Source organism: Abramis brama (assembly GCF_963993115.1).
Source record: "Abramis brama genome assembly, chromosome: 16".
Taxonomy (NCBI): domain Eukaryota; kingdom Metazoa; phylum Chordata; class Actinopteri; order Cypriniformes; family Leuciscidae; genus Abramis; species Abramis brama.
The window spans coordinates 6,956,486-6,982,426 of record NC_139978.1 but is presented as its reverse complement, the minus strand read 5'-3'; the positions used below and the strand labels follow the sequence as shown (position 1 = coordinate 6,982,426).

The window sequence follows — 25,941 nt, the reverse complement described above, 5'->3', positions numbered from 1 at the left end:
GATGATTTCTTATAGAATGAATAGTTCAGACGAATGAAATCATTATCATCAGTCATCGTCGCTATCAGGATACTGGTCAGATTTTTTAAAAAGTTTTAATATACTAATACTATTTATAATACAGTACTCGTTTTTTCAGGTGGAGAGGTGTTTTAGAGCTCAGTGAGAGCCCATAATTATACAGCAGTGTTGTCTTGATTTAGCCCAATCATTACAGGGCCTGTTTATTTACATACGGTTAGGCCGTGTGTCCACCAAAGCGTTTTTTCACGCGGCTGGCGTGTTTTTTCACTTGTTTTCAATGGGAGCGCCACGTTTTTAAAACGCCATGAGCGTAGCGAGGCGCAGAGCGTTTTTTACAGGTCGCCGAGAGTTGAAGAATGTTCAACTTTGGGTAAAACGCAGCGCTCATCACTGTCACTTTTTACCCAACCATCCAATCACAGTGGAGGAGGGGCGGGACTAATACCACACCGACCAACCGCCACATTCTGCTTGTACAACGTCAACAGATGACGTTGTACAAGATCATTTAAATTTTAAAACAAGATAATGGAACAAAATAATTTAAAACAAGAGCCAGAGAAAATACATTACATTGTATCGACATTGTTATGTAGAATCAACACAGAAACAAAATATGTGTGAAATGAGATACTAGTAACACTCACGCGGATATTCCGTATCATAACAAGCAAAGTGTCTCAACTGAAAAAAAATGCAACGCTGCCAAAACGCTCTCAAGCGCCCACAGATAGGCGTTTTCAGCAGAGCGCATAGCGTTTTCAGCTGGCTAAAAACGCTTTGGTGGACACACGGCCTTACAGTCTTCTTATCTCGCGAAACAATCGGTCATTTTCTATAAAAATAAATAAATATATATATATATACTTTTTAACCACAAATGCTCGTCGTGTACCATCTCTGAAATGTGCCACGCATTGCGTCATCACGTTGGAAAGGTCACGCGTCACGTCATCTATCTAAGTTATTTGTCTGTGTACTCCGGTTCAAAAAGGAAGGGAAGGGCGAAAAATTTCATCTCATTTTCTCCTCCAACTTCAAAATCGTCCAACATCTTTGTTTTAATTTATTATTATAAAAAAAAAAAAAAAATTGTGACCTTTCCAATGTGATGACGTAATACGTGGCACATCTCAGAGATGGTACAAGACGGGCATTTGTGGTTAAAAAGTATATATATATATATTTATTTATTTTTTTGAAAATGACCGATCGTTTCGCTAGATAAGACCCATATTTCTCGACTGGGATCGTGTCGAGACTTTGAAGCTGCATTGAGACGGACATTTGAACCTTCTTTGAACATTGGTATAGTGGGTTGCCATTGAAGTCCATTCTGTGTAGAAAAATCCTGGAATGTTTTCCTAAAAAACCTTAATTTCTTTTCGACTGAAGAAAGAAAGACATGGATATCTTGGATGACATCGGGGTGAGTAAATTATCAGCAAAAATTATTTTGAAAGTGAACTAATCCTTTAAGTGGGAATTCAAAGCAGTTTGAATTGTTAGATTATAATACATTTCCTTTCTCATTATCCAGGGAGTGGAGAAACGTACTCGGTTACCTAATGTAACCTCGGTTCTCTCTAGAAGAGGGAACGAGTATTGCGTAAGTAGCTTACGCTTCGGGAAAGTTCTCTTTCTTCGAGATCTGAAGCCAAAAAATTATCCTTAATTTTGCATTTATTGTCAACGCAGTGCAGCGGCAGGCAGACCAAAGCAAGCTGTATAAGCGTGCTCATTGGCTGCCAGGCGGCAACTGCTTAAGCCTACCAGTGAGCCCGGCGTGACGTCACACCCAATGAGGGCGCTTCGCGCCCTCCACACCCTTCTAACCGTCAAGAAGGGTGTGGCCAGTGTGTATATATTAAGGGCTCACAGGCTGAACTCTGGTTTTCATAGTCTGAAGCGCAAAAGCTCGTGGCGTGTCACGGCAGGTTACGCAATACTCGTTCCCTCTTCTAGAGAGAACCGAGGTTACATTAGGTAACCGAGTACGTTCTCTTACGAGAGGTTCTCTCGTATTGCGTAAGTAGCTTACGCTTCGGGAACCCATTGTCAACGCCGTGCGCGCCGAGCATCCAACACATGAATCCCAGGGAGACCGGGGAAAAACATAACGTTGAAACAGGTGGCCGGTCGGGCCCACACCTGTACTAAGCACTTCACTTCACATAAATGATAGAGCGGCATAGCCGGTCTGTATACATTAGTGGAAATGGTGTGGCCGGCAGCGCGGGCCCACACAGTGCATAAACACGTATAGGGAAAGGGAATAGAGCAGAAACACTGGTCTATTTGTGGAAAAGAATCCTTCCCCTGGTGCCAACCAGAAAATTAACCAGTATGTGGACATAGTCTGCGCATAAGCGACTGGGCAGCATACATGCCACTTATACTGATAACAGTTTAGCCTGCAGGGCGGGAACTTCCAGGTTATAAAACCTCACGAATGTAGATGGGGAGGCCCAGCCCGCCGCCATACAAATATCGTGAATAGAAATTCCGCTGGACCAGGCCCACGAAGAGGCCATGCCTCTAGAGGAGTGGGCTCTGACACCCAAAGGACACTGCAGGTGTTTGGAGGCGTAAGCTGCTGCAATCGCGTCCACTATCCACCTGGGCAGGCTCTGTTTCGAGGCGGCGAGACCCTTGGTGCGTCCGCCAAAAGAAACAAAGAGCTGCTCGGACCGCCTGAAAGCGGCGGAACACGTGATGTAAACTCTCAGCGCCCTAACAGGGCATAGGAGGTTATCACTGTCCCCATTATCGGATATTGGCAGAGCCGAGAGGGAGATGATTTGTGCCCTAAAGGGGGTACCAATCGCTTTGGGAATATACCCGTGTCTCGGTCTGAGAATGACTTTAGAGTCATTCGGTCCGAACTCAAGACATGCAGGGCTAATAGATAGCGCGTGCAGATCCCCCACGCGTTTTACTGAAGACAGAGCTATCAGAAAAACGGTTTTGAGCGAAAGGTACTTAGGATCCACAGATTCAAGCGGTTCAAAAGGAAAAGCCTTCAGGGCCTCCAGGACCAAGGACAGATCCCAAATAGGAACCGAGGGGGGCCGCGGGGGATTCATCCGGCTGGCTCCTTTGAGGAAATGGATAATAAGCTCATTCCTTCCGATTGCCCGGCTGCGCGTCGTCTCAGCGAACGCTGCAATAGCCGCCACATACACTTTGAGCGTGGAAGGGGACCTGCCCTTTTCCAACAGCTCCTGTAGGAAGGAGAGCACTTGCGGAACCCCACATGTGGATCAAAGCTCTTAGTAGCGCACCATTTAGAGAACACAGACCACTTAGACGCATAGAGCCGTCTCGTGGAGGGGGCTCTAGACTGCGTGATCGTGTTCACGACCCCTTCTGGCAGGTCAACGGGTATCCGTTGATTACCCATGCATGCAGAGACCATCGCTCCGGATGGGGATGCCAGATTGACCCACCGGCTTGAGAGAGGAGATCCTTTCTCACCGGGATCGGCCATGGGGGTGAGTGCGACAGCCTCACCAGCTCTGGGTACCAAATCTGGTTCTCCCAGCGCGGGGCTATAAGGAGCACTGGGTGCTGTGTTACCCTGATCCTTGTTAAAACCTGTGGTAACAGGGAGATCGGGGGAAAAGCGTACAGCGGGAGGCTGGGCCAGGTCTGGGACAGCACGTCCTCGCTTTTCGAGAAAAATTTCGAGCAATGAGCGTTGTCTCTCGACACAAAGAGGTCGACCTCCGCTCTGCCGAATAGGCGCCAGAGAAACTGGACTGTCTGGGGTTGCAGGGACCATTCTCCCGGGGGAATGATGTCTCTGGACAGTCTGTCTGGACCGACATTCAGGTGGCCCGGCACGTGCGCGGCTCTCAGCGAGCGCAACGAGCGGTGAGCCCACACGAGAAGGCGTTCTGTCAGCTTGCACAGGTTCCTGGATCTGACACCGCCCTGTCGGATCACATAGGATACCACAGACATGTTGTCCGAGCGGACTAGCACATGGTGACCCTGTATGAATGGGAGGAAGCGCTTGAGCGCGTTCTCGACCGCTATCATCTCCAAACAGTTTATGTGGAGGCATTTCTCCTGGTCTGACCACAGGCTAAAGACCGGTTTGCCCTCGAAAGAGCGCCCCAACCTGAGGTGGAAGCGTCCGTCGAGATAACTTTGCGGTGTGAGATGGCTCCCATTGTCACTCCCCACTGGTACCAGTCGGCCGCTAACCAGGGCTTCAGTGCTGAAAACGCAGCTCTGAGTCACTCTGATTCGAATGCCACCGGAAGCCCAGGCTCTGTGAGGCACTCGGGCATTCAGCCAGCGTTGTAGCGGGCGCATACGTAACAGACCCAGCTGAAGCACTGCTGCAGCTGAAGCCATACAACCCAGCATCCTCTGAAATGTCTTGAGAGGTGCGGTGCTGCCCGGCTGGAAGGACGCGGCCAGGTGTCGAATGCAGCGCGCGCGCTGTGTCGACAGGCGGGCCGTCATTGCCACAGTGTCCAGATCCAAACCCAGAAAGAGGTTGATTGACTGGGCACTAATGAGCTCTTGGTCCAGTTGATTGTGAGCCCCAGGCTGTCCAGGTGGCTTAGAAGCACTGTTCTGTGGGCGATGAGTTCGGCCTCTGACTGTGCTAGAATTAACCAATCGTCCAAGTAGTTCAGAATTCGCATTCCCCGACCCCTCAGGGGAGCGAGAGCCGTGTCCATGCACTTCGTAAATGTGCGGGGTGCCAACGACAGGCCGAAAGGCAGGACGGTGTACTGATATACCTGACCGTCGAAGGCGAATCAAGAATGGCCAGTGACGGGGTATTATCTGGATCTGAAAGTACACGTCTTTTAGATCGAGAGATATAAACCAGTCCCTCGGGCGAATTTGCGCGAGAATTTGCCCGGTTGTGAGCATTTTGAACGGTCTTCTCATAAGAGCCTTGTTCAAACATCTTAGATCCAAAATTGGTCTGAGAGCTCCGTCCTTCTTGGGAACGAGGAAATAACGGCTGTAAAAGCCCGACTCGCTCATAGAAGGGGAAACCGGTTCTATAGCCCCTTTGCACAGAAGTGTAGCTATTTCTGCTCGAAGTAGATGTGCTACTTCTCCATTCACTCTCGTCTCGGTACGCGCCAGCGCTTTTGAGTGTGAAGCCAGGGGCAGAATGGCCTCCGGGCTCTGATCGCCGCGCGTCGCGGGCTCGAGAGCTCGAAACGGAGGGGGGGGCGCAGCGCGCGCGCTCTTGGTGCTTAGATACGGCGGATCGCACGCAGCGATAGCTGGCCGTTTTACACACGGTGTCCCGGTGGCTTAGACGGGGAACATATAGTGTGAGGCGCGACGCGCGAGGGCGGCGTCGGGGCGAAATGTTCGTTAGTATGTGTGAGCGCTCGAAGGCGGGCACAGGACTTACATTTAAAACATGACCGGTCGTGAGAGGCCGTGTGACAGAGCGGGCAGTGAGTAGGTGTGGGCACGGTGAGGTGGACACGTGACCTACTTTTAACACTCGAGCGGCTTCTGCCTGCTTTGTGAGAGTGGGCTCTGTGAGAAACACGGGATTTATAGTGCTTGTGTGCAGGGGTGAACACGGAAACGTGGGCACATTCACTGCATTTGAAACACATACGGCGTGAGCCGTGCAACCAGACATAATGCTCATTTGAGATTTCTCTGGGTCGCCGTGAGAACGGTGGTTGCGCGCAGGCGAGCGGGTAGATATACCGGCTCGATGACTGCGAAGTAAACATCTGCAGTAGCCGTGGCAACGGGGACTGACAGAGCGTGAAGCTTATCATTCTGCCACTGAACCACAGGGGAGAACACATTACCTTTCAGTTAGCGCGAAGATATAAGAGAGCGACCTCATGTTCGTTTGCAGGCGTGCGTGTATAAGAACAGGCTCGTTTACTGCAATAGTAATATTTCCAGCCGCCTGAACTTAAGAGGGGACTGAGAAATGTGTGAGAATTGGCGGTTTGTCCGGCCACAGCGGGACTAAAACACTCTCTCTCCTCTTTTCGCCGGTGAGTGAGGCGCGCGCGCTGAACGTTGCTCATGACCGTCCGCTCTGTTATCCCTTGTGAACGGCGCAATCTGCGCGGCCCAACAAGGGGGAGAGCGGGTTCGCTTTCTGTATGTAAGAAAAGCTGGCCGCGAGCTCGGAGAAGCGAACAGCATAAATTATTGACTGCCGCGAGAGCCGGGATCGAACACGGGTCTCTGGCCGCGAAAGCCTAAGATTCCGCCACTGAGCCACAGGGGAGAATACAAAAGCTTTCGGTTAGAGCGAGCATATAAGAGAGCGTCATGTCTGTGACGGCGTTTGCTTGCAGGCGTGCGTGTATTTATAACAGGCTCGTACACTGCGATATGAACAATTCCAGTCGCCTGAACTTAAGAGGGGACTGAGAAATGGAGGTAGGTCCGGCCACAGCGGGACGAAAACACTCTGTTCTCCTTTTCGCCGGTGAGTGACGCGCGAGGACGGAGTAGCTTTCTTGTAACGTAAAGAGAGCTCCAAGACCGTCCGCTTCTGCCATCCCTTGTGAGCGGCGCAGTTTGCGCGGCTCGAACAGAGGGAGAGGAAGCTCGCTCCGAGACCATCCGCTTCTGCCATCCCTTGTGAGCGGCGCAGTAGCGCGGCTCGAACAGAGGGAGAGTGTCTATCTCATTCGCCTCATCCTCTGACGCGGCGGCGGCGCGGGCGAGAGCCGGCGGTCGAGCGGCCGGGAGGGGGGGCGGAGAGGGCGAGAGAGAAGCTCGAGGGAGAGGTTCCGGCGAGCTCCTCAGTCACAACAGTCTCCGGTGGTCTCTGCGAGCGGCGCTTCTTCTTGCGCGGCCCGGCAGGGACAGGCGGAGCGACAGCTTGGTCGAAAACTTCAAGTCGAGCCCGCAGGGTCGACATTGAAAGTTCCTCGCACTCGGGGCAGCCGCCCGTAGAGAGTGCGGTGGCGGCGTGCTCGCGGCCCAGGCAGAGAGCGCAGAAGAGGTGGCGGTCTCCGTTGCTGAGCGGGGTGCGGCACGAGCCGCAGGAAAAACGAGGCATTTTGACAAAAACGCCTCGTGCTCTTTTAGAACAGTGAGAGAAAGTGTGTGTCGCAGTAGGCGAACACACACAGCAGTAATAAAAGGATATGTCGCCGGATAGCGTAGCAGGCACGGATGGCTGAAGGCGGCGAAGGCGGCCGGCTTCCTCAGGCGCTGTCCTAAGCTTGCTGGTCGCTGGTTTCGACGGCGGCGGCTTCTCAAGATCCAGCGATGCGAAGAGCTTCGCTGAAGACAAGAAAATCAGAGTTCAGCCTGTGAGCCCTCAATATATACACACTGGCCACACCCTTCTTGACGGTTAGAAGGGTGTGGAGGGCGCGAAGCACCCTCATTGGGTGTGACGTCACGCCGGGCTCACTGGTAGGCTTAAGCAGTTGCCGCCTGGCAGCCAATGAGCACGCTTATACAGCTTGCTTTGGTCTGCCTGCCGCTGCACTGCGTTGACAATAAATGCAAAATTAAGGATAATTTTTTGGCTTCAGATCTCGAAGAAAGAGAACTTTCCCGAAGCGTAAGCTACTTACGCAATACGAGAGAACCTCTCGTAAGAGAACTAAAAATTCTGATGCCGTCAAAGAGGATGGAGTGGTAGTACTAGAGATCCACTGTTCACATCAGACAAGAATCTTACTTTGTTCAGACACATCATCTTTGAATGACTGGAACCTTGATCTTCAGACACCTGATATTATGCAAATATTTAAATTTCTTTGGAGCTCTATATTAAAACAAACACAGTTCACAAGTACACAAGAGGTTGCACTTTATTCGTATTAGTCTGTGCTGATCTCGGATTAGCATACCAGCACTGAATAGATCTCTTGCACTTGCAATGATGAGAGAATGTTTAGGGGATAGTTCACCCAAAAATAAAGATTCTCATATATTTCACTCACCCTCATGCTGTCCCATATGCATTGTACTTTCTTTTTTACAAATAAACACAAATTAAGATTTTTAGGAAAGTAATCCATCTCTGCAAGTGTGATGAAAGAAAGTCATACACATCTGGAATGGCATGAAGGTGAGTAAACGATGAGAGAATTTAATTTTTTTTGGGTGGACTATCCTTGTACCCACCCAGTCACTGTTTTGTTACTTTTACTCTACCAGGAACTATTTAAAGGATCATTGCATCATTTAAAGTATATGAATTTTAAATATGTATTTTCTTGTTCATTTTGTATAGTAATGTATATCATGATAATACTGTGCATTACATGTATTGTATGCAGTGAATGTTTTGTGGATTCTGGTCTTTCCTGTCACAACATAATTGCATCCAAGACTTTCACTTTGATACTTTTGTATATGCTGTAGTGACAATAAATGTATTTGAATTAATTCATATTTTCAATTACATTCATTCAACTGGTTTTATAAGTCACAATTTAAATTGATGATGATTGTTAAACATGTATTTTCAATTTTAAATGTTAGAAGATAATATTAACTAAATGAAATAACTAAATAAAATTATCGGTATGATAAAAAATGGCAACATGAACATTCTTTGTGTGAAATATATAGCCTAATGAAATGCCCTTAGAGGTATGTGTCATCTGACAGCAAGCCACGATTGTAATTTTCATATTGTTTAAATTCCTCTTAATTAAGTGATCATTAATTGTGATGGTGTAAATGCATATGCTAGCAATGTGTTGTGTGATGGCCATGGTTGCCAACCTTGATTACCTGGCTGAAGTAAGAATTTCTTGACGAATGAATATATCACACACATACTAGTATTCTCTTTTAATTGTAACAGCTCAACCTAATCAGAGCCTACAATGCAGAAGAATCATCAGGAATAAACAAATATTCTCCGAAAACATTGGACACTACACAATATTTTCTGTATTTTATCGAGTACTTTAATGTACAATTACATCTGATGAATAGATCTCTTGCACTCCTAAAAGCTTCTGTTGACAAAGTAGTAGCAGCAGGTAAATACAGATACAATTTTAAAAAACAAAACTCATAACTTAATATCACTAAAATTAAATAGAAAGCTGTGCTTACAAACACTTATGTCCACACATGTAAACACAACACTGACGTCTTCACTTCCAGGTCAAGAAGCTGTCAATCAAAAACTCAGTAGCCAATGAGAATACACTGCTGCTAGCCCCGCCCCCGCGAGAGATATGTGCCAGAATGGCGAACGAAAACTCGGGGAGCGTAAACGAAAACTTCAGAAGGGTAAATGAAAACTATGGGAGCACAAGTTCAGATCAGCGAAAGAAAGATGTGAAAACAGTTAGCAAAACATGCAGTGTATTAAAAACATAGTCAACAAATGTTTCAATTTATATTTGCATTAGTTTCTTGAAAAGTTACGTTCATTATTATTGGCACAAAGGTAATTCCATAGTGCATCCTTATGGACAAATTTGTCTTTTTCAGTTTTTTTTTTAATGCCATTGTGTTAATACCAACTGCATGAATTTTGGCACAGGTGTGTATTTTTATTGGAATTTTACTATTTCACCCCCATTTCCAAAATCTATTTTGCACTAGGTACATAAAACACTTCCTCTCAGCACCATTTGGACAAAAATGTCAGCATTGAAACCCATTAAAACTGCAATTTATAATCCCAGGGCCATTTAACTATAAAATGATGCAATCTTTGTTAAGAGGCTTTCATTCTGTTGGCAGGTATTCAAAATGTAATTTTTTACTATTTTTTTACCAGATGGTGCCATTTTTTCAGGTTTGGCCTATAAAGCAAATACTCGCTTTATTCCTGTTTTCTGCTTCGGCATATTATAGAGCCAACTGGATAAATCATGTAGCAATAATTGTGTGGGTGTGTTGGTATGGATGTCAGAGTGTGGTTTGTATGTGTGTAATAAAAATAATTTGTGTGCTTGTAATATTTGAGAGAGAAAAACTCAACTGCAAATCACAAATCCAACCACTGTGTGCACCAGTGGAGTTTTGCTGGCATCTAATGGGGAAAATTTGGTATTTTTTGAGATATCAATCTCAAATTTGCAACACAACTTGTTTAGATTTATGGCTTTGATTTCAGACCAACATGTTTCATAAAATATTTGAAGATTTTTTTATTTTTTTTTACTTCAACAATAATCTGCCAAGGGTCTTCTTTAAAATTAGACCAAACTTATGACAGTTTTTTGTCTAGGACATTGTTGCCCACTATGGTCCTATTTGTAACTTTTTTTAATTGATGCACGAGTGTGTGTGTGTGTGTGTGTGTGTGTGTGTGTTCGTGTGTGTAGCATCATCCCTGTGTTCATGTTCATGCTTGCATATTCCCTGTTCTCTTCCATCTCTTCAGTCCACAAATTCCCGTGGGCATGCTACTATTAAAAACACCTGTCCTGGTTTTCCATCATGTCCCTCTTAAGTAAATTGAAAGGATATGATATAATGGTGCCATTGTTTCATTTCCAGTCTCTCAACACAGTTTGCCTAGGGACATTTCCGGATGGTCAGGGCAGGACAGGACAGTTTCTCTTCCAAGCATCATATATCCAGTTTGACATCCAGTGATTCTTCTAAGATTATTTACAGGATTGTGTACATAAAAAACGGATTAAACTTTTCAAAGAATTCCTAGTCGTGTTTCCAGTGGGGGATTTGCATAATGAAATTCGAAATGTGACACAAAGATGGTTTTAATCTCAGAAATATCGCAGTCCTTCCTGACTAACAGAGCTTTCTAGACATGAAATTTCCACCTGAAGGATAAAGACGAAACATAAATCAAATCACATGCTCGGTTTGCGTGTGAGAAACGTAACAATCTTTCAGAAGGGGAATAAATCACTATTTTGCTTAATCCTCTGACTCATATCAAACAGGATATACATACTTGGCTACAATCACAAAAAACAAGTTGGGTTATTGTCCAAACACGGACTCAAAGTGGGAATACGCAGAAAACACAAATTGTTTACAATGTCTTTCTTTTCACATCTTTAAAGTCAGTGACATTTCTGACGCACTGAAATCATGATAACATGTTTTCACATTATGACCACGATTTTCCGAGAATTCAAGCCCTTGTTTTGATATCAACTCTATTACACTCGGGACAGACACTCATAAAGTAATGGTTAACTGGCTTTATTTATTCCTTATTCTTCTATGTTCAATCTGAGCTCTGATGACTCTGGGGTAAAAATAATATTTATTTTATTTATATATAGTATTTAATATATTTTATATTAATAAATACTATAATTTAATATTTATGTAAAATAAAAATATATCTGGTTCTACATTTAATAAAACAATCAAAGTGAGTAGCTTAATTTAAGTTTGAATTTTTAATTGATGTATATATATATATATATATATATATATATATATATATATATATATATATATGGTATTATATGGTATATTATGGTATTTGAAATTGATTGGCCAGTAGGTCGCAACAAGGGACTGTCATTATGAGCGAGTCATTGAATCATTCATTCAGCCGATTGGTTCAAATAACTGATTTATTCATTTGTGTGCAGTTTTCTGTGGAAGCTTAAAAAATTAAAATAATAATAATAATAATTGCGACTTTTTAATCAGAATTGCTTGATATAAACTTGAAAACTGCGTGTTTGCGAGTTCTATAGCCAGAAGAGTGATGTCACGGTTGTTAGATCCGCTGTCTCTCTCTCTCGTCTGGTGTGTTTGTGTGCGTACTGATTGTTCGTGTGGGCGTTGCCGCTGATTTGATTCCCTCATCAGCGCCAGCTGTATTCCATCAGACAGCCTATTTAATGCCTTGTCTTTCGTCTTGTGTTTGTCAGATCGTTGTTAGAGCTTCCCCGTGTTGTTTCCTGTTCCTGTTCTCCTCGTGTGTTCTCCATTCTGATTTTGGGATTATCGTGTTGTGCTGTTTCATGTTCCAGTCTCGTTTATGGATTCTACACTTTGATCATCACTCATCACTCCGGAGATTTCAACACTCACTTCACCACTCAGCTGTCCAGGGTTGCCCATCGAAGTCCCTGCGTCACCACTCTCCTGCTGTCTGCAACGTGTTGGACTTTGTTATCTTCTCAATAAAGAGATTTTACTTGCAACTTGCATCCGCGTATATTTACGTAACAGAACGATCTGACCATCATTATGGATGCAGCGAGTTCCGCTTCACTGACTGAGTTCATCAACCACAGTATCTCCCGTATGGATCAGCAGCAGGAGAGTATCACCACCACGGGGCGCACTGTGCAAGTGCTCGTGACGCAGGTGTCCGAGCTCTCCCAACAATTCCAACTCCTGAGAAATCCCACTACGCCGCCCACACCGCCCGTTCCCCCCACACCACCGGAGCTGAGTAACCAACCTGAGCCACGCCTACCTGTTCCTCAGAGCTATGCTGGTTAGCCCAATTTTTGCAGAGCCTTCCTTACACGGTTTTCTATGCACTTCTCCCTACAGCCTAGGACCTTTGAGAGAGAGGAGTCCAAGGTGGCGTTTGTACTCACCCTTCTCATGGGTCAGGCAGCACTATGGGGGACGGCGGTGTGGGAGAACCAAGATCAATGCTGCGCCTCGTTCCAGGCACTCGCCGCTGAGATGAAGAGGGTCTTCGACCGGGCAGTGGCAGTCAGGGACGCTGCAAGACTCCTCGCGGATCTAAGTGGATGCTCGTCTTAATCGCCTGGAGCGGTACACTCGTCCTACCCGCAGACTCGGAGGCGCTGAAGACCGATCGACCAGCGAGGGAGACACGGTCGGCCCCGTCGCTGATCACGAGCCCATGCAGGTAGGGAGAACTCGGCTTGCCCGGGAGGAGAGAGAGAGGCGGAGATCCCGAGGACTATGCCTTTACTGCGGAGGAACGGGCCATTTCTTACATTCGTGTCCGGTAAAAGAGCAAGCCCGATAGTAATGAAGAGGCTACTATCGGGTGGAATCTCCGCCGAGAAGTCCTCACCATCCACTCTCCTTCCGGTAAGACTGAGATGGGCCAACCACACACACACCTGCCAAGCCTTACTGGACTCCGGAGTCGAAGATAATTTCATGGACATTCACTTCGCTCAGAAATTTCATCTTCCCATCACGTCACTCACCAGTCAGGTCTCCGTTAATGCTCTCAATGGACAGGAACTCCCCAGTATCTCCCTTACTACCGGTCCCATAACCCTTATCACGTCAGGCAACCACACAGAAACCATCACGTTTTTCCTCATGGACTCCCCTCTGGCACCCATAGTTCTTGGTCACCCCTGGCTCAATCAACACAACCCCAGGGTGGATTGGCGCCAGCACTCCATCTCCAAATGGAGCACTCAATGTTATGAGTCTTGTCTTGTGTCTGCTTGTCCGTCTGTGTCTGGTTCTGTGTTTCAGGAGAAGGCAGCGGATTTATCAAACGTGCCCGTGGAGTACCTTGATCTGAAGGAAGTGTTCGGTAAGTCCCGTGCTGCTTCTCTTCCTCCGCATCGTCCCTATGACTGTGCTATAGATTTAATGCCAGGTAAGTCTCCGCCTAAAGGCAAACTTTACTCTCTTTCTGTTCCTGAGAGGGAGGCCATGGAGAAATATATTTCTGATTCTCTGGCAGCGGGGTTCATTCGACCTTCCTCTTCTCCAGTGGGGGCGGGGTTCTTTTTTGTGGGGAAGAAGGATGGTTACTTGCGACCTTGTATTGATTACCGAGGGCTGAACAACATCACGGTAAAGAATACCTATCCTTTGCCGTTGATGTCTTCAGCTTTTGAGAGGTTGCAGGGAGCATCCGTTTTCACAAAATTGGATTTACGTAACGCCTATCATTTGGTTCGCATTCGGAAGGGGGATGGATGGAAAACCACCTTTAACACCCCCAGGGGACACTTCAAATACTTGGTCATGCCTTTCGGGCTGTCCAACTCCCCAGCGGTTTTCCAGGCACTCGTTAATGACGTGCTGAGAGATATGGTAGATCAGTTCATATATGTCTACCTGGATGACATATTGATTTTTTCATCTTCTCTCCAGGAAGTACAGCACGTCAGACGAGTGCTTCAGAGACTGCTAGAGAATGGGCTTTTTGTCAAGGCGGAGAAATGCGATTTTCATGCACAGTCTGTTTCTTTTCTAGGATACATCGTCTCATCTGAGTGAGTACGTATGGACCCTGACAAGGTTAAGGCTGTGGTAGATTGGCCAAGTCCAGATTCCCGTAAGGCCCTACAGAGGTTTCTGGGGTTCGCCAATTTTTACCGGCGTTTCATTCGCAATTTCAGCCAACTAGCCGCGCCTCTGACCGCCTTGACCTCCCCCAGAACGACTTTCAGGTGGTCCGATACAGCTGAGGCTGTATTCGCTAAACTTAAAAGCCGCTTCGTTTCGGCCCCCATTCTCATAGCCCCTGATCCTTCACGTCAGTTCGTGGTGGAGGTCGATGCGTCAGAGGTGGGGGTAGGTGCAGTTCTATCCCAACGTTCTTCCACAGACGACAAGATGCATCCCTGCGCATTTTTGTCCCATCGTTTATCACCCGCCGAACGTAATTATGACATTGGTAACAGAGAGTTGTTGGCAGTCAAGTTAGCATTGGAAGAATGGCGTCATTGGTTAGAAGGGTCGGGGGTACCTTTTATCGTTTGGACTGATCACAAGAACCTGGAATATATCAGGTCTGCTAAAAGACTTAACTCCAGGCAGGCTCGGTGGGCACTTTTTTTTCATTTGATTTTTCTCTCTCGTACCGCCCGGGTTCCAAAAATGTCAAACCCGATTCTTTGTCACATATTTTTGATCCTTCCGAACGCCCGTCTACTCCCGAGTGTATTTCACCCGAGACATTAGTGGTCTCCACTCTGACATGGGAGGTCGAATCGAGGGTCAGAACGGCCTTAGAAGGGGTAACGCCTCCGCCCGGTTGCCCACCGAATCGATTATTTGTGCCGGAGGGGTTACGGTCCGACGTTATTCAGTGGGGGCATTGTTCCAACGTTGCGTGTCATCCAGGAGTTAATCGCACCAGTTTTTTGGTCAAGCAATGATTCTGGTGGCCATTGATGGCTCAATTTTGTTTTGGCTTGTTCGGTTTGTGCCACTGGTAAGACTTCCAATCGACCCCCAGATGGGTTACTCCAACCGCTGTCTGTCCCTTCGAGACCCTGGTCCCACATTGCGCTAGATTTCATTACCGCCTCAAACTTCCTCCGGCGTACAGGAGAATACATCCCGCCTTCCATGTATCAAAAATTAAACCCGTGTTTCATTCACACATTAATCCGCCGGCCACGGTTCCCCCACCGCCGCGACTCGTAGATGGGGAACCTACTTATTCGGTAAACCGTATTCTGGACTCGAGACGGAGGGGACGCGGATTCCAGTACTTGGTGGACTGGGAAGGTTACGGTCCGGAGGAGAGAAGTTGGGTGCCTGCTTGGGACATCCTGGATCACTCCCTTATCGATGATTACAATCGGCAGGTAGGTTTGTCGGGGAACGCCAGGAGGCGTTCCTAGGAGGGGGGGTACTGTCACGGTTGTTAGATCCGCTGTCTCTCTCTCTCTCGTCTGGTGTGTGTGTGTGCGTACTGATTGTTCGTGTGGGCGTTGCCGCTGATTGTTTGATCCCCTCATCAGCGCCAGCTGTATTCCATCAGACAGCCTATTTAATGCCTTGTCTTTCGTCTTGTGTTTGTCAGATCGTTGTTGGAGCTTCCCCGTGTTGTTTCCTGTTCCTGTTCTCCTCGTGTGTTCTCCATTCTGATTTTGGGATTATCGTGTTATGCTGTTTCATGTTCCAGTCTCGTTTACGGGTTCTACACTTTGATCATCACTCATCACTCCGGAAATTTCAACACTCACTTCACCACTCAGCTGTCCGGGGTTGCCCATCGAGGTCCCTGCGTCACCACTCTCCTGCTGTCTGCAACGTGTTGGACTTTGTTATCTTCTCAATAAAGAGATTTTACTTGCAACTTGCATCCGCGTATATTTACGTAACAAGTGAGATATAAAATGTCAGAATTGTGAGCTGATTTTTCCCCCGCAGAACTGGACTTTATAACTCGCAATTGCAACTTTATATTTGAACTCGCAATTGTGAGAGTAAAAGTCAGAACTGTGAGATAAAAAAGTCGCAATTATCTTTTAAAAGTTTCCATAGTTTTCTGTTTGACTTCACTTTAAACTATGATCGTGACAGAACAGAAATAGACACCTGGCAACATTGTAACAAATGTAAGTTACTTAATATTAATTTCCTGTTTATTAAACTGTTGTGTAAAAAAAGCAGGGTCACACTTGCAATTATTGTTGTTCCTTTAAGTTATTTTCAAGATCCAAGGTAAATCCTTTGCCACTATTAAAGTTACAAAAAAAAAATGTTATTCGAACTCAAACCTGTGATAATCATTGAGCTGTCAGCCGTGACTACGCAGAAAAAACACATTAAATCCTAATGGAATATATATATTTTTTTTTATCAGCTAAATGATATTACTGTCTTGTTGCAATACTGTATTGATTTCAGAGAGGCAAACATATAGGAATATATATTTTATATATACACACTATATATAATAATAACACTTTTTTCATGGTAAAGGCTACTGGCTATACTAGGTTTGCTCCTCGGGTATCAAACCATGACCTTGCTGTTGTGAGCATGTAGGTCAACATATAAATATGGCAAGATTAACAACATCGATTCTCGAAATATCGATTCTTGACATGAAGTCAAAGGCAGGAGGGATTCTCCTTTGAGTTTCATTATTTTCAAAGAAAGGAAGTGACTAAAGACTTATTTAATGTCATCTGGGATCTCATATTACATCAGATCCATGCAACAATACTGTGAACTCCTTCTGGATTCAGTGAGTAAGCAGAAGTTAACATCATCATTACATTCATAATAGAGAAACTGCAATTATAGCAACAGATGCATGCAGGGGAATTCCACTATTCCACATCACTAAGGCCCAGAGGTTCAAAAAAACACGGAATTCCCCTTTATTAAAAAGAAAAGAAGTGGATACAAATGTAGTAAAGAACACCGTATTCCACTACAAAATCAATGCTAACCAGAGTGTTTATTATATGATAATATGAAGAAAGACTGGAAGTATTCATAACTGTGACTTACATTGTGAGAAAAGCTGTTTAGTGACAATATCTGAACTTGTAACCCTAAATCATTCAGGTTACTACATGAGAGGATCAAAATAAAGAACGGTATTCCTAGACAAAGAGCCAAAGAGGCAATACTAACTAAATGGATCATGTAATATCTGTATAACAAAACAACAAAATTATTGATGGCAAAGACATTCTAAGTAATGGAAAACAACATTCAGCTGGAACAAATTACATGCTTCCCTCCACAGTATGAAATGTGCTGTTAGCTTGTATGTGGACTTGTGTGCTGTTTATGCATGTAATGCCTACTATAACATTGATCACTGAGACGGATCTGCACTGTGATATTGTCAATCTATAGCAATGATTAATATCGGCTAAGTCATTATTTACAAATAAATCAAATGACATAAAAACAGAAATGAGCATAAGAAATAGTGCAAAAATAATTGTGGCTGTGAGCCTTCCACATTTCCCACATTACCGATATCGTCACCCTCTTTCTCCCCCCTTGCGATGGCCCTGGTGACCAGGATATCGTCCATGATGATATACATGAAATTAATTTGCATGTGTCAGTTTAACTATTGACAAAATCACACCGGAACATTCAAATCTGCGTTTGCTCTGCCACTGACCCAGAGAAAGCAGTTTCAAATAACGATTGTATCAATTACATTATTACGTCACTAGGTGGCGACAAGTGACTGTTAAAAATGTGTTCGTCATTGAATCAATCATTCAAGACATTTGTTAAAAATCACTGATTCATCCAGTAATGAAACAGGTGAAGTATTATTGAATCATTCATTCAAACCGACTTAAAAAAAAATCACATTTAAATACACTGAAGCAATTAAAATTTCATCAGAACCTCTAGTAAAATGTTATTTTGTTTAGTTTGTCTGTTCGGAATCATGGGAGAATCATCAAACCAAAAAATGGTGGTTCTCAATTTATCCAGAATTGTGCGGCTCAGCCTATATTTCTTATTCAGAAATATATAGAATATATTCAACATCAAAAACACATTTCCATTTAAAATATTTGCTTTAGGCCTACTATGAATTGTCTACATTTTGTATGTGTCTACACCTTCTTGCCTATGATGTATAGCCTACTAAATATAGATATACCCACAAGTAAATTCAGAAGAGATTTTAGGATAACATCCTGCCATAGTTAATGTTTTTTCACATTAGGCTATGTGAATCGATATTCATATTAAAATAACCTATATTGCTTTGGTTTTTCCACAAAAAGGGCACATTTCCTGAAAAGGAAAATATCAGGAAAATTAAAGATACTTCTCATTTTTGGTAATCACCCTATTGTGGTAAAAATCCATTCACTCCGTTTGTTATTATTTTCCCCATAAATCTAAACAGGAATGTGCTCCAATGTGACCTCACACTGGAAGAGGATTCTTGTATTCTTATTAAAGCTTCTACAGTTATTCAATTAAGAGCAGTGAGTGATTTTCTGCTTTTCTTTTTTTGGTGCTACTATTATATCACAGTGCTTTAATACACAGATCTCATTTACACATGCAATTTCTTTCCCTGCTGTTTACGTTCACAGACATAACTGACTGTTTATGTGAACTTTGTGTGTTTTTGACATAACCTTGTGTGTATTTGACAGCTTAAGCAAAAAGAAAACCTGCTTCGGGTGTGTGCGATCAGAAAACCATTGAAGTTTAAACTGTTATGCCTTTAAGACGCATGCAAAAAATAACTTTCATGATGATGAAAAACTGCAATGCCACGTGAGCGTGATAGCAATAGAGATAATAATCAAAACCAAACCGATGTTTTGTTAGTTTTGGCAGAGTTTCTGAGGCACGAGCTGTAAAGGCACTGCAATATTCTGAAGCAGCAGCTCATTTGCATTTAAAGATACATGCACCAAAACAGTAGCCTGGAAATCCAGACCTAAATCTAAAAGATTAATGGTCTGGCATCGACTAATGAAAATCGGCCAGCTCGAGGGGCGGCACCAAGTATGCATTTGAAAATCTCACTGCACGCAATTGGATAACACTACGACCAATTACAACAATAAACCCCATACGCTTAGCTACCAGCGGAGCTAACTGGTAGATTATACTCTTACCGTATCCGGTCGGCAAAACAGCAAAAACGTCCTTCTTGCAAAGGAACGATTCGAGCGGCGTCTTCTGTTCCTGTTTTAGATAAAAAGTCAAGTCTATCTCGTTCATTGTAGCGGCCAAAGCCGTTTCAAACAACTGGTGTTCATCCATAGCCATCTTGCAATGTTTACTAATGACTTAGACGTCACAGCGCTGTCGTCATCTGTTTAGCTCGCCTCTGGCCCGCCTATATCAGATAACTCGATGTGATTGGTGTAGCTCAGATCGAGGGGCATATTTAATGAGCATCATTACTCGACACTAGAGTAACTCGCTGAGCAAATTCAACTTGTGCTCTCGCGAGAACTCTGGATTACCAGGGTACCAAAACAGCATGTTTTTGCTTTAACTCAAAAATGGGCATTTACAACACGGTGGGGCCTATTACTGCTGTCGATTAATAACATCTAACATAAAAAATTGTGCTAACATAATATGTGTGTATATATGTATTATTATATTTATATGTGTGTGTGTTTGTGTACATACTACTCACACACACACACACACACACATATGTGTGTGTGTGTGTGTGTGAGTGTGTGTGTGTGTGTGTGTAAATATAAATACACACACGCACACACATACATATACTATACTATAATAATATACACACACCCATATAAACACAAACTTTCATGTTAGATGCCATTAATCGCGATTTATTGATTTGACAAAACCAGGTATAATAAATGATCTGTGGAGTTTTTTGAGCTGAAACTTCAGACACATTCTGGGGACACCTGAGACTTATATTAGGCTACATTTTGTAAAAGGGGTAGGCTAAAGTGTTGTTCATTTATATGGCAATAGGCAACACAGTGCACTCACAGCAAACAGAGAGCTCTCAGGGAACAAAATACAGGCACATACGCAGTTAACGGAGACAACACAACACAACACAACACAACACACACAAAGAACAACATACACAAGGAAGCTGTATACACACACACACACACTGGAAACGCAATATAGAGCAACGTATACACCTGGAACTCGGCACACAGAGGCATGTCACAAACCAGTGTGAGAAACACCAACACCTCTCTCCTGCAAAGTTTGTAACCTATGCACTGGCACACAGCCCAGCTGCACAAATCACTTCACCGCTATGGGAACACAATGTGTGTGTGTGCGTGCGTGTGTGTGTGGAGGCAGAGCCGCGCTTAAACCCGCCCTCGAGAGAGATCTCATTTCCCCTAAAACCTCCCATTTTTCCTCCGCCGATGATCTGTCTCGCCTGTACCTCTCTCTATCCTGCTCCACTAGCCCGGTCATGGAGCTCGCAGCGAGGTGTGTGTTCCTGCTCTCCAGCTTCGCCGCGCTCGCAGCGCTCGATCTGGACGCGATTGAGCCCAGCTTCTATGTGGAGACCAGCAGCCCATCAGATGTGATCGACTATAAAGATCCCTGCAAAGCTGGTGAGCACGAAAGACATTTGTTTACACTGCTTTGATAGATGCAAGCTTTCGCGCAAGCCACGTAATGCTGCTGTGAGACTGTGCGAACTATAAAGTGTAGATGACAGCGGAGCCGCGCAAAATAAACACGCGATCCACGGCGTCACTAAACGCAGAAATACTTTGCGCAAAGTGTACTAGTTGTTGACACAACGGTATCTTAAAGATTACGCGATGTTTTGACATCCAACACGAAACTTTATACCTGGAGGTGTTTTCTTTTGTCAGCCGAAAAGTTAAGTTTTTTTTTTTTTTTTGGTATGTTTACAAGAAGTTTCGAGCAAGTTTGAATTTGCTAAAGATTTAATTTCAACATTGACATTGTGCAAATTTTAATACACGTGAAATTGCAATAAAAAAGTATTTGCGAAACTTCTCATTGGGATTTTGGGATGGTTTGCAAAAAAGTTGCAGATTGGATTGCTATAGCTATATATCTTTATACATCTATATTTATTATTCCCGAGATAGTGTTCTCCGTTTTAGTGTTGGAACATCCCCCCTTTGCCATGTCACTTTGCCCCTTTGCCCCCCTTTGTCCATGTTGAATGACGTAGTGACCGGCCGGCTCGATTTTCCTGCACAAGGTGAACTACGTCATCAATCACAATAGTTGCCCTATGACGTAGGGGGATCTATTTTTTCCCGTTACTACCACTAAACTAAGAGTTAATACTGCATACTTTTTTTAATATGTGAAACTGAGTAGTATTCTACATTGCTGTCACATGACCTTATTACATGCCTGTTTAATTCAGTAAGTGGCACCCTGTTGCCATAAATTTGGTAAATTTGTAAATGTGAAAAAAATAAAAAATAAAAAATGAGTTGCTAGACAAATGATTTGAGATAAATACATGTAAAAATCATGGTTCATTTGTTACACAACTGAAAAATATATGCACACATACACTGCAAATATAGTAAGTGCAGTATAGCTGTAGGCTATATCTTGCACGCAACCAAAGTTAGGCTATATAAAGTGCTTTGCCTGATGTCCCTAATTTCATGGCTAGACCAGACTTGTACCGTACACCCACATATTTCTGAGGATAACTTTATCTTGACCTAAAATCAACCAATTATGTTTGATATAATTACGGTTTAGTAGCTCTAGGGAAGTAATTAATTCTTTGGGTCCCAAGAGAAGCAATGACTATTTTCACATGTCCTGTTGTCAGGGCAAGTGCCCTTATTTTGTTGTTAGCCAAAAAGAGGTTACTGAGTTTCACAGCTGAAAATGTTTACTAGGAAGGAATGGCAGGGCAAAACTTTCAGCATCTGACTAGTGCTTGACATTTCTCTGGATTCTTAAAGGTGCCTCCCTCAACTTTATGTTTAGGTGACAAGTGTTCTTTTTTTTTTATGGTAAAGTACTTTCTCCAATCCAAGATTAATATTAAGAGACCGCTTTAAGTAATCCATTGCTTGGTTGATTTCCCTTAAAGGATTAGTTCACGCAAAAATGAAAATTCTGTCACTAATAAACTCGCCCTCATGTCGTTCCAAACCCGTAAGACTGTTGTTCATCTTCGAAACACAAATGAACATCTTAATTTCGGCTTTTATTCACATATAAACATTCAACAACTCACACATCAGTTGTGGTAAACGGAAGCTCAAGCATGTTCGTTTGACGTGCGAGAACCAATGAGGTTTGTTCTTGCGAGTCAAGCAGGTTCGGCTGAGCTTCTGTTTATGTTTGCTGATCAATGTTAATATGTGAATAAAAGCCTAAATTAAATATGTTCATCATATTAAGCGATCAAGTCTTTTCCGAAAATTTGGACTAAACCGCTCAATTCAAAAGGATTAGTTTTATGATCTCTTTATTAACGTTTTGAAGCGTCAAAGTGGTAGTTGCATAGCTGTCAATGGAGGGACAGACTCATTAAAAAAATCTCATTTGTGTTCAGAAGATGAACAAAAGGGTTTGGAACGACGTGAGGGCGAGTAATTATTGACAGAATTTTCATTTTTGGGTGAACCATCCCTTTAAAAGTGTAGATAAACACTGTGCTATAAAAACATTTCTGTTTGTTTGAGCGCCCTGACCCTCAACAGAGAAAAAGTGGCTCAACCAATGGTCAAGATTGGGGCGGCATTATCTCTTTAGCCAACCAATGACAGACGAAGAGAGTTTTCTGAGAAACCAGTTTGTTTTTGCTCTTCCGTGACAGTAGAATTTGAGAGCTGTGATCAATAACTAAAGATTTTAGGTGCTTGTCTGTCCATACAGGTTTGGAACAACATGAGAGCGAGTAAATTATCATTTTCATTTATAGGTTGAACTATCACTTTAAGAGATCTGCAACTGATCTGCTATGAAAATAAAGGAACAGAACTTTAATTTAGCTTTAGGTTTCTACAGAACATTGACTGTAATCTTCAGCTTGTGGTGGGATGTTGTGGATTTCCTTTGTTTTTCCACCTGCAGGATGACTTTTCACTGGTTTTTACGCTGTTGAGTGGATGGATTGAATCCAGATTTCTTAAAGCTCACAGAGGGGTCACTCCGGAGACGTGTAAAACCTCAGAGATCTTGGTCTCTATTAACTTGTCTGCTACTCCTCTCCACCTCCTTCCTAACTCCCTCTCTTTCATCTTCCTCTTTTTCACTCTTTCAGGCCTAGCTTTTTTCCTTGTCCTCATTTGCAGCTGAATGGGGTCCTTGGCTGTTCATTTTTACATTTTCACCCCTCTGAGAGACAGACAAGTGGCTATAGGACAATAACGCAGCCCACCAGCTGAAATTGGTATTCCAGGCAGATTAGGCTGGTTGACCCGCAAAGGCTCAGGGGGCCGTCGATCTCATACTAGGATTAACTTCCCAGATTGTTCCGTCACTCTGTGATTCAGGCTCTCCAGCGACGTTAAGCCAAAGCCATTCTGTTTTGGTGTGTGACTCCTCGCTATCGCATTTCATGCATCATTCGAGTTAGCTTAGCTAAGAGAAGTGGCTATATTTTGGCTTTCTCTACATATTTGTGTTTGTTTGTTCGGTAAATGTGCTTTTCGTAAAAAGGGAGCCATGTATTTACACTGGATGTTGTGAGTCAGAGTTCAGTGGCCGTTATGACGCGATACACCGATTATCCGTTCGTTCACAGCTGTTCATCTCCTGTTTTATAAACATGTTTTCGCAGTTTAATAGTTTGGTCATCACAATCTCCGAACAAACAGATTTTGCAAGGCCAGTGTGGAAGTGATGCCCTTAATTTTTGTCTGTGAAACTTCCTCAGAACATTGGTTTTGGCTGGTCTGGAAAGAGTATTGGCCAATCTTTCATTACCCCTAATACCTTAACTATGATGTCAATACCCATAGTGCCTTGCTCTCTGACCTGATTGGACTGTTAAACATGTCTATAACTTTAGAGAGCACTCGCCTCTCTAAACAACACACCCTTCATCCCTCTCAGATCTGAGTGGTAGAAGAGGACAGGGTTTGGGATTGGTTCTGGATGGGGCCCAAGCGGCCCAGCTGGAGCAGAGATTATGTGAGACGAGAGGTCTGCGTTTACGAGAGAGGAGTAGGAACACAGATGTAATGTGCCTTGTTTACACTTCATCCAAAGAGAACGTTCATGGTAGAACGTTCATGACGCTAAAACTCGCCACTTATCTGATCTGAATTACATTACATTCCTTACATTCACACCAGCAAAACGTGTTATTCGTTTATAAATCTGTCTTTTAAGGGAAATATTCAAATGAATTGATTGCAAATATTTGAGGCATAGTAAAAATATAAAATGATCACCCTCAATTCATTTAAACATGTTTGACTTTCCTCTGTGGAACACAAGAGAAGATATTTTGAAGAACTGATTTTTGTCAACACAATGAAAGTCAATGGGGTCCAAAACAAGGAGACCTTTTTAAAAAAAAAATCTTCTTTTGATGTTCCACTGAAGAAAGTCAAACCAATTTGGAACATGCAGGGTGAGTAACAGATTTTTCTTTTTTGGGTAAACTATCCCAATAAAAATGGGGTATACTTAGTTTTTTCGCTTGCCGTTATATCTCATGCACAGTCTAGCATTGAAGTCTTCAAAATATTCTCAAATTGATCATGAGCCCATCTGTATGTGTTCCACTTCTGATGATTCACTCGACCTTTCAAATGCAAAAGCAAAGTTGTGCCATCTTTATACTGGAGTCGTACAATCATGAGTACCTTCTGACCTCCTCAGATATCAATGGTTGTCATTTCCACCTTTGTCTTCTGTTATTTTCATTTGCGTTGTCCATTTTCCACTAGATTTTGAAAGCTGTGAGTGTTGCCACCTAGTGGACCCACGAATTGGTGCAATAAATAAATTAAGTGCACTTTCGGCTTTAAAGTCAGCATGAAATAGCATGAAATCTATTTTCTAAATGCGTGTTATATCGTGAACACTCATCCGTGTCAATATTTTTAAAATGTCAAAGCTGGACGTTTTCGCTCCGTTGGCGTACGCAGGATTCTCCAATCATTTAATCTGCTTAAACCTGGCCCTTCAAGCTTACCTGCTTTCAATTGTATCCACTTTTTGAGTGCCACACCTGCATCTCAACATCCAGACAACAACTGATGCACAAAACCAAGTCCCCGCCCTACACTTTTTCCTTGTCGATATTCCATTTCGATTGAATGTGCATCACTATATGGAAAAAAAGATCTGTTGCTACTCCTGTGTCATGGCGACTTTTACACTCACTGTGAGGCAAGATTATCATGTCTAATGACTTAAATTATGACACATATTTTTTTTATAGGACTTAAAGGGTTAGTTTACCCAAAAATGATATTGCTGACATCATTTTCTCACCCTCATGTTCCAAACCCATTAGACTTTTGTTCATCTTCGAAACACAATCAATATAAATTGAGCGGTTTAGTTAAAATTTTCTGAAGAGACTCAATCACTTTATATGATGAACAGATTGAATTTAGGCTTTTATTCGCATATTAACATTGATCAGTGAACATATACAGAAGCTCAACCAAACCTGCTTGATGTGACAATGAACCTCATTGGTTGTTGCAGAAGCTCAAACGTGCTGCGTAACACGAGAATGAACCTCATTGGTTGCTGCAGAAGCTCAAAGGTGCTGCGTAACACGAGAATGAACCTCATTGGTTTTTGCAGAATCTCAAACGTGCTGCGTAACACGAGAATGAACCTCATTGGTTCGTGCACATCAAGCAAACATGCTTG

At 43.5% G+C, this 25,941-nt stretch overlaps 1 protein-coding gene across 1 annotated transcript in view; it reads left to right on the top strand.

The window, feature by feature from the left end:
• The first annotated feature begins 20,501 nt into the window (after window positions 1-20,501).
• Window positions 20,502-25,941, top strand: part of bmp1a (bone morphogenetic protein 1a) — an 88,033-nt gene continuing 82,593 nt past the window's right edge. The window contains exon 1 of the mRNA XM_084087304.1: window positions 20,502-20,699. Within this exon, the coding sequence (XP_083943430.1) occupies window positions 20,555-20,699 (145 nt within the window). The 5' untranslated portion in view covers window positions 20,502-20,554. The remainder of the gene's footprint in view (window positions 20,700-25,941) is intronic.